This window comes from Orycteropus afer, unplaced genomic scaffold (genome assembly GCF_000298275.1).
Source record: "Orycteropus afer afer isolate SDZICR_OR568_19922 unplaced genomic scaffold, OryAfe1.0 scaffold00255, whole genome shotgun sequence".
NCBI lineage: Eukaryota > Metazoa > Chordata > Mammalia > Tubulidentata > Orycteropodidae > Orycteropus > Orycteropus afer.
Window position 1 is genome coordinate 4,300,117 of NW_006921842.1, and position 8,972 is coordinate 4,309,088.

The following is an 8,972-nucleotide window of genomic DNA, read 5'->3' on the forward strand; positions in this document are numbered from 1 at the left end:
GGTCTTGGAAGCAGAAACAGGAGGGAAATCATAGTGGAAAGCTAGAGTGGGGAGAGTAAGAGAAGGCACTGGGGAGGAAAATGTCCTTTCCTTAGGTAGTAGAAGACTGGACCAACATGAAGCAGTTGCTTCCTGTGGAAAGCAGTAATCTCAATTAAGTTTTAGGGTGGCAGAAATGATAGTAACTGCTTCAAGATTTCACTTTAAGCATGGGAGTGTAGAGGTGTATGTTTTGACATAGAGCCAGAGGTATAACAGGATCGTGGACTAAACAAACATCAAGCTCAAGAATCATGCTGGAATACATAGTGTCAAAGAAAAAAAAAAGTAATAAGTGTCCCATGTCCAGTTTGCCTCTACTTAGGAGAAGCAGCCTATGTGTGACACCAGTCTGTGTCCAGAGGTGAAGTCATCTCTAGCACAGAAGGCAAAGTCATCTCTAGTGTAATAGGCAATGACATCTCCAGTGGAAGCTCTTGGGCTGGAATGATGTCTTTGGATGTGGTTCTGGTGCATCCTTCCCAGATGGATACTCACTTGGGTTGGTGGGAATCATGTATTTGTGACTCTATGGTATTATACTAGGAGCTCTGGTGGCATAGTGCCTAAGCCATTTGACTGCTAACCAGAAGGCTGGCAGGTCAAACCCACCAGCTGCTCCTAGGAAGGAAGGCTGGCCAATCTACTTCCGTAGTGATACCACTTTGGAAACCCAAGGAGGGGTTGCTATGAGTCAGATCCGAGTCGACAGTGGTGAGTTTGGGTGTTTTGGTTTGGATGGTATTATACTGAGGCTGAGCCACTTACAGAATTGGAAAGGAACATTGCACCTGGGACCTTGACTTTCAAATACTTTTTTTTAAATCAAAGAGCTTTGTGGAAGCATAACTAGCAAATGTGAAGTCAGCACTCATCATGCTGCTTTAACAGGACTAAAGAGTCAAAACCTGACTGCCATAATTAACACCTCATTTAAGGGTAGTCACAGCTAAAAGTTCCCAACAGTCTAAGGTTTTTCCCAGGTACGTGGTTGTTCTGGTTACCTAGTGCCACTCTGACCGAAATATACCATAAATGGGATGGCTTGAACAAACAGGAGTTTATTCTATTACAGTTTGGAGACTTTCAGTCCAAGTTCAAAGTGCCAGGCTCTAGGGGCTGGGTGAAAGCCTGGCCCACTGAAGCTACAGGCATTTCTTCACTCAGGCAGCTGCTGGCTGCTGAGGCTGAGAAGCCCAAGATTAACAAGTAAAAAGGCACAGTCCCAATGTTACCAAACCACATTAATTTAAGTCCAGCAGGCCATTAATTTCAGTCCATTCTAAGTCCCAAGGTCAGCAGAGCATGGCAGGCTGCTGAACAATGACACGGCTACATGCAAGGTCCAAGTGTGCCATAGGCTAGAGACCATTCCCCAAGGCTTCTGCTTATTCAGGAAGTAGACCACATTCCCTAAGGCAGCTACTCAGTTGCTCACAGTAGATTCTACTATGGAGTTGATTACCAGTCTCATCATGGTGAATAGTACATCTAGCTGCCCAGCCACTCAACCAGGCCCAGCCAAGTTGACACACAGATTTAACCACCACAGTGGTGAAAGGAGTTCTGCTACAGTTAAGTTTTAGACCGTGTGGTCTGATTTGTGTACATGTGGTTAATGAGGTTCTAAATTAATGTTCAACTAAGATAGCTAAGGTATCTTAATTACCTTTGCTGAGGTAGGAGAGTGTTGGATAACACATCCTGCTCAACCACGCCATACCTGTAAGACAATACTTCAAATCTGTGTGGTACTCACAGGTTGGACCCCATTTCTAGATAGCCAGGAGCCCATTAGAAAAAGGGCATCAATAACTAATATGGATTGCTCCATAAATATCACATCCTTCCTATCAGAGCCTGAACACAGGTTAGCATGTGGTGTAGCTTTTATTACTGTCAAGAAGCAGACAGCATACAACCAGGCTATAGGCCATTTGCCTTTGTTGTCATCATAGTCGGGTAGGGGCAAGCTGGAGAATTCTTCAGCCTGCAGGACTTGATTAGCTAAATTCAATGGCATATAGGTCCCAGCATCTGCCATGTTTGGTTAAAACAGTGGCTTGTATGGAGAGTATGGACCACTGGATGACAAACTGATAAAAAGCACCCAGACCAATTGTAATAAGACATGTAGCTAACAGAATTGTGTACAGCTGGACTTGGCAGGCTTTTGTTGCTTGATGTTGATTTTCCTCCAGCATGTATTATTACTATGGAGGGAAGTCTCACCTCATCATTGTGGGAGATGGGGTTGATTTCATTACTATCTCTGAATGGGATTTTTATTTTTATTTACCAAATGGAGTTTTCTATCTTCCTTTTTGGTAGTTCACATTGTATATGGGAATGGCCCTCGAACAATAATGTCTATTTCCTAGAGGGGATCAGTAGGAGAACACAAGTTAATTATCCAGCCCTTATAATCCAAATATTGGGGAAGATTTTTTGGGGTGGTGGAAGTTCATGCTCAAATAGGTCATATAGAAAACAGACAGTATTTGCACAGGGAGATAGCTCAGAGAGCAGGAATGCATAGGAAAGAAGAACACAGGGAAAAGGGGGAGGAAGTGGGAAGAGAGCTGTTAAATTATGGGGATTGCAATCAGTGTCATGAAACAATATGCGTATGGACTGTTGTATGGAAAGCACATTTGCTCTGTAAACTTTCACCCAAATCACAATTTAAAAAAAAGAAAAAAAGGTATGTGTGTTGGGGGAGGCAAGTTCTGGTTCTGTAGGGAAATGTATGGTTAATGGTCCCAGGAGAATATGTGCTTTGTTCTGGCCTCCAGCCCTTACAAGAGGAGGACAAAACCAAAAATCCACAAAGATAGGGGAGACATTATTAAAGGACCTCATATACATACGACGAGTCTTTATATGCCAGAAGGCTAGAGGTTCAAACCCACCAGCCACTCCTTGCAAGGCAGACTGGACAATCTACTTCTGTACAGATACTGCCTCAGAACCCCAAAGAGGGGTTGTTATGAGTAGGAATAGACTCAACAGGGGTGAGTTTGGCTGGTTTTTTGTTTTCATGGTGTAGCGGTTAAGGCACTTGGCTGCTAATCAAAAAAGTCAGGGGTTCAAACCCACCAGCTGTTCCATGGAAGAAAGATGAGGCAGTCAGCTTCTGTAAAAATTTATAGCCTTGGAAACCCAATGGGGGTCACTATGGGTTGGAGTTGACTCGATGGTAGTGAATTTGGTTTTCAGTCTATAGGCACAGAGGCAAGAAATATCCTCCTTTAAAGATAGGAAGGGGCGATGGAAAAGTTTTTTGTTAAAGTTAGTGTAAAGTGAGAGTCAGCCAAAAAAGCTTTAATTGGGAGATAATTAAGGCCAAAGGCAAAAGAGAGAGACCCATTTGTAGATCTATTTGCCATTTAATAATTTAAAAAGGAATTGTCTGAAGAGACCATTACGTCTCTCAATTAAACTATGATGATTGGAACCAATCAGGGATATGAAGGTTTCATTGAATGCCTTTTCCAAGAACCCAGCATTGTGTATTCTGAGAAGTGAAATGTATGCCTTGCTCACTGTCACTAATGTCTAGAACACCAAAAGAGAGTGTCTTGGAGAGGCCTTGTATTATGTGACCTTGACTTGTAATTTGGGCATTTGTCAGGCAAGAGATTTCCAGAATTCTTTACCCTCAGGGGAACAAATCCTGGGTCCTGGGTCATGAGCTTATAAAAACGTGCAGATGGGGCCATTTGGTATCCAGGGCATCCAGTGCTAAGGTGAATGCCTAGTGTTTACCCGGTTGTGCTTGCTGCTGGGTAAAACCCAGGCTCTGCTTGATGTGACGTGTTGTAGCCAATAAATATAAGACCAAAGTGAGAGAACAGAAAGGCATTTTTATTTCTTTGGCCAAGGAAGGGAACAACCAGGAATAGTGCCACCAAGATTGCTCCAAAGAAACCTCCTGCGATCTTCTCTTATACATAGTTTTCAAAACAGGAAGTCATTCAAAATCATGGGTATGCATGCTTGTACATTCTACACAGGGATGGGTACAATTACATACTTCTCCATACATTACCTGTATAGAAAAGGCAGCTAAACACCACCCAGAGGCAGAGAGGTTAATATTCATGAGGCACCTGATGACCTCAAGGTCACCTAGGATATTAAGATGGCTGCCAAACCAACTCAGGCTGGTTTGGCTAGCCTGGGGATATCAGAGTAAATGGGATAACAGGAGAGGGGTTGGCTCACTTAGATGTCCTGCTTATCTTGTAAGGCCAGTGTGCTCTGTCTTATGCTGACCCTTGGCTCCCATCCTTATCAGAGTCATACTGATTAAGAGATAGAAAGTACTAAGAATCTGCTGAGCCCCATCATTTATGATGGGGGCAGCTACATACATACAGTCTGCAGACTCCTATTACTATTCACTGAGTTAATCCCAAGGGGGATCCCCAGGTAGCCAAGGGACCTGAGGGGAGGGGTGACCTCCTCCAGCACCTTACCATCTGGCAAGGGACTGAGGACAAGGAAGCCCACCCCTCCCTGCAGGTGGAATATGCCAAAGAGCCCAGGTTTGGGTGCTGTTTCCACAATCCAAGGCATAATGGGCAGGTGGATACAGAGGGTTACAAGCTTAGGGTCTATGAAGGCCTCTATTTGCTACAGACAATTACTGCCAGAGGGTCCCTCCTGCTATGACTGCCATGTCCATAAGGAGAACACCAAGGCAAGGAGTTTCAAGTGCCTTTATTGTAGGCACACAAGCAAGGAACTTGGAGGACTCTGCTATACACAAAGTTGTCTGAATAGTGGGCAGCTTTGGTTTTACATAATTATGAACAAGGAAATACATACAAAGAACAGAGATTATATAGGCTAACATTGTGTGAAGGCACATGAAGCTGATGACGTTGATCTGTTCACAAAATGTCGATTAAGCTCCACTCTAGGCGTGATTCTTACCATGATACTGAGATGTTTTGGTGAACTTTAGGTGTCTGGATACTCTGGTAGGACCAGCAGAGGTCTTAGCTGGTTTAAACTACTTTTGAACCAGGAACTTAGTTTTAAGTTCAGATATTCCTGGGAAGAACAGGACATTCTCCTTAGAGATTTGGTCATCTGCCAGAAATAGTATAGTGGAGCCAGGCTCTCTATCATACTCCCAACAAAACCCAGTGTATAGTCAATGATTGCCCCTCTAATGAGGTGTAGCTTACACCCAAAAAAGGCAGTTTTTTTCATCAAAAACCTATGAGCAACTTAAGGTCATCATAGGTGGTCCAGAGACTCAGGAGGTATAAGAGGAAGTTGCTAAAAATCAACAGTGAAGGAGTCTCTGAATACAAGCCAGAGTTGACTTTAATTTGGAAAGATTATAGAGCCTTTTGCTGAAGAGGCCACATTCAAGGTGGGCCTCTTTGTAAACAGCAGCATCAGTGAGATTAAGTAAAAGTCATAAATGAGGAATATGTTGCTTTCAGAACCTAAAAAGGACTCTTATGTCATTAATTAGTGTGTTAAACAAATTTCCTCTGAGGAGGATATTTCCAGTGTAATATCTTACCTGTGTCCCTGAAGGAAGGTGTTATGCCATTAAGATCTTGCCTACAAAGAAAGTATTTTAAATGTTTCCAGGATTTGGTTTATCAGGTATAACAAGACACACAGACTTGGACACAATTGTCATGAAAGAAGATTATTATACTCACCATAGTTAGTTCCTGTGCCGTTAATTTTGACTCATGGCAACCTCATGTCGGCAGAATACAACTGTTCCATACCGTTTTCAAGGATATGAACTTTCAGAAGCACATCGCCAACCCTGTCCTCCCAGGCATTTCTGAGAGGGTTTGAACTGCCAACCTTTCAGCTGATACTTGAACACTTAACCACCCAAGGACTCTATTATGCTCAAGAGTTCCCAACACATGAGAAACACAGCAATATCATACAAAGCTACATGAGGAAACACTGAGGTGAATACTGGAATAGGGAGAGAGAAACTATGGGCCAAAGCCTTTATTGTGGGTCACATGAAATGGGAAACAAAGGAAGGGAAATTTCTCAGTTGATGGGGAGAGAATACTTAAATATGGTTAGCTATTTTCCCTTGCCAGCCAGTGATTTTAGTGGCCTGGTAGAAATCCAGCAAAACAGGGAGAAGCAGTTCTCTCTCAGGTTAAGAGAGGAAGAGCATTAAACATAGAATAAATAAATAAATGGTGGTAATATTCCATCACTCTTACACATTCTGCTGGTCACTCTGGTAGGAAGCCTGTAAAATGACTCCTAGTGATATTCGCCTCCTGGTATCATGCCCTTGTGTAATCCTCTCCCATGAATGTGGGCTTGATTTTTCATTAGTTTCTAATGAGCAGAATAGGAGCTTTGGTGGCACAGTGCCTAAGGTATTTGACTGCTAACCAGAAGGCTGGCGGTTCAAAGCCACCAGCCACTCCTCAGAAGGAAGGCTGGGCAATCTATTTCTGTAGTGATACTGCCTCGGAAAACCAAGGTCGGGTCACTATGAGTCGGATCTGACTCAACAAGTTTGGGTTTTTTTTTTTTTTTTTTTTTGAAATAAGTAGAATGTAGCAGAAATGGTCAGATGTCACTACTGGGACTAAGTTTCAAAAGAACTATATCCTTCTTCTTGGGTCTCTCTTGCTCTCTCCCTTACTTTTCAGCCACCATTTTGTGAACTGTCCTATGGAGAGGCCTATGTGGCAAGGGACTGGATTTTGGTCTCATTCCTCATGAAAAGCTAATCAAAGCAAAGGGAGATATGATTTGGAGAGAAATTGTGTGGACAGAAGAAGTAACAAGGAAAAGAGTTTGAAATGAGTCATATCCTATGTGTAACATATCTGTGCACCTTCACCTTCCTGGTGACAGTGGTAGGCACGACTTAATCTGTTACTTTTGACACATTATCAGGAGACACCAAACGCTGGAGAAGGACATCATGCTTGGTAGAGGGTAAGTGAAAAACAGAAGGATCTTCAGTGAGATGGATTGGCAGAGTGGCTGCAACAACCTCAAACATACCTACTATTTTGAGGATTGTACAGGATCAGGCAGTGTTTTGTTCTTTGATTCATGGGGGAGCTATGAATCATAGCTAGTTTGATGACACCAAACAGAAAATCAAAAACAATCCCACATAATTAACTTCCTACAAGACAATGTGACTGCATCTAGTCTAAAACATATTAAAGCCACAGAACAATGACAAATGAGTATCCATAGAATATTCCAAATAACCACAAAAATATACTTAAATAGTACATAAATTTCAATCTTAAAACAGGCCAAACAGCTACTTCACATTTTACCTCTACACAAATATAAAGCTCAATCATGGAGGACATTTGTCAAATATTAAAATGAATTTGGTTGAGGTTGTTGTAAGGGCAAGGCCTGCAAATGTAACAGTTAACGAATGTTGAACACAGTAACATACAGGTGAGTGAGGCTCTGAAATAATTGGTAAGAGCCAGGTTATTTACAATTCATTTTTAAGTAATATTTATCTGAGCTGACGTAAACATAAGATCAAGCACACCAAACCAAAATACTTAACGTTAAAACCAAAAAAAAAATCCCAAATATGCAAAACACTTAAGAGTTTAAGTCAGTTTTAAGATTAAAAAAAAAAAAAAAAAACTAAACACGTTTGCTATCTAAAAGTTGTTGCAACAAATGCTAGTTATTGAGAAACACTGTTACAACTCTTTACATGAAAAAGGTAGTGGCTCTGAAAAGAGCCTTTGGGTTGATTATTAAACAAAAGGACGGCTCACTTTGAGCTGGTGTACTTGGTGACCGCCTTGGTGCCTTCGGACACGGCGTGCTTGGCCAACTCCCCAGGCAGCAGCAGGCGGACAGCAGTCTGGATCTCCCTGGAAGTGATCGTAGAGCGCTTGTTATAATGAGCCAGGCGAGATGCCTCACCTGCGATGCGTTCGAAGATGTCGTTGACGAACGAGTTCATGATTCCCATGGCCTTGGATGAAATACCGGTGTCGGGGTGAACCTGCTTCAACACTTTGTACACATACACAGAGTAGCTCTCCTTCCGGCTGCGCTTGCGCTTTTTGCCATCCTTCTTCTGTGCCTTGGTTACCGCCTTCTTAGAACCCTTCTTCGGGGCTGGAGCAGACTTAGCCGGCTCAGGCATCACTAAAAAGAACAACCTCTGGGGATAAAAAAAAAAAAAATGAATTTTAAATGAGTGCGTCGATTTACTTTCTGGTATTTTATAGATCTTCTATGCAAATCAAGGCTTGAAGGATATTCGGATCTGATTTGGTAATATGTTAGTAGACCTACAATATGTAAATTTGATTGCAAAGCATCTCCTTTCTCATTGGTTGGCTGCTCATAAGATGATTTTAACCAATCCAACCTCGCCTTCTACAAGTCCACCCAGCATTATAACAGGCTTCTTATTGCTCCTTTCCAGACATTGCATTTGTGCTTTTCCCCCTGCGCGTGCGTTCCTTACCGCTACGGTATCAACATGTCTGGACGTGGAAAGCAGGGTGGCAAGGCTCGCGCCAAGGCCAAGACTCGATCCTCCCGCGCTGGGCTCCAGTTCCCAGTTGGCCGTGTGCACCGCCTGCTCCGCAAGGGGAACTACTCGGAAAGGGTAGGGGCTGGCGCTCCCGTGTACCTGGCGGCGGTGCTGGAGTACCTAACGGCGGAAATCCTGGAGTTGGCTGGCAACGCGGCCCGCGACAACAAGAAGACGCGCATCATCCCGCGCCACCTGCAGCTGGCCATCCGCAACGACGAGGAGCTCAACAAGCTGCTGGGCCGCGTGACCATCGCGCAGGGCGGCGTCCTGCCCAACATCCAGGCGGTGTTGCTTCCCAAGAAAACCGAGAGCCACCACAAGGCCAAGGGCAAGTAGAACCTATTCCGGCCATCCGTGAACAACTGTGAAATCA

General features: G+C 43.4%; 2 protein-coding genes across 2 annotated transcripts; one reads left to right on the forward strand and one right to left on the reverse strand.

Annotated features, from left to right (window-relative positions):
• Positions 1-7,819: 7,819 nt before the first annotated feature.
• Positions 7,820-8,200, reverse strand: LOC103204640 (histone H2B type 1-C/E/F/G/I). The gene has a single exon (XM_007949853.1). It carries the CDS (start codon positions 8,198-8,200, stop codon positions 7,820-7,822), a length of 381 nt encoding a protein of 126 aa, XP_007948044.1.
• A 342-nt stretch (positions 8,201-8,542) lies between these two features.
• On the forward strand, positions 8,543-8,935 carry LOC103204639 (histone H2A type 1-B). The gene has a single exon (XM_007949852.1). It carries the CDS (start codon positions 8,543-8,545, stop codon positions 8,933-8,935), a length of 393 nt encoding a protein of 130 aa, XP_007948043.1.
• Positions 8,936-8,972: the final 37 nt, after the last annotated feature.

What these genes read in the sequence shown, in the direction of transcription:
- LOC103204640 (XM_007949853.1), bottom strand. Translation starts at nt 8,200, where the DNA reads ATGCCTGAGCCGGCTAAGTCTGCTCCAGCCCCGAAGAAGGGTTCTAAG.
- LOC103204639 (XM_007949852.1), top strand. Translation starts at nt 8,543, where the DNA reads ATGTCTGGACGTGGAAAGCAGGGTGGCAAGGCTCGCGCCAAGGCCAAG.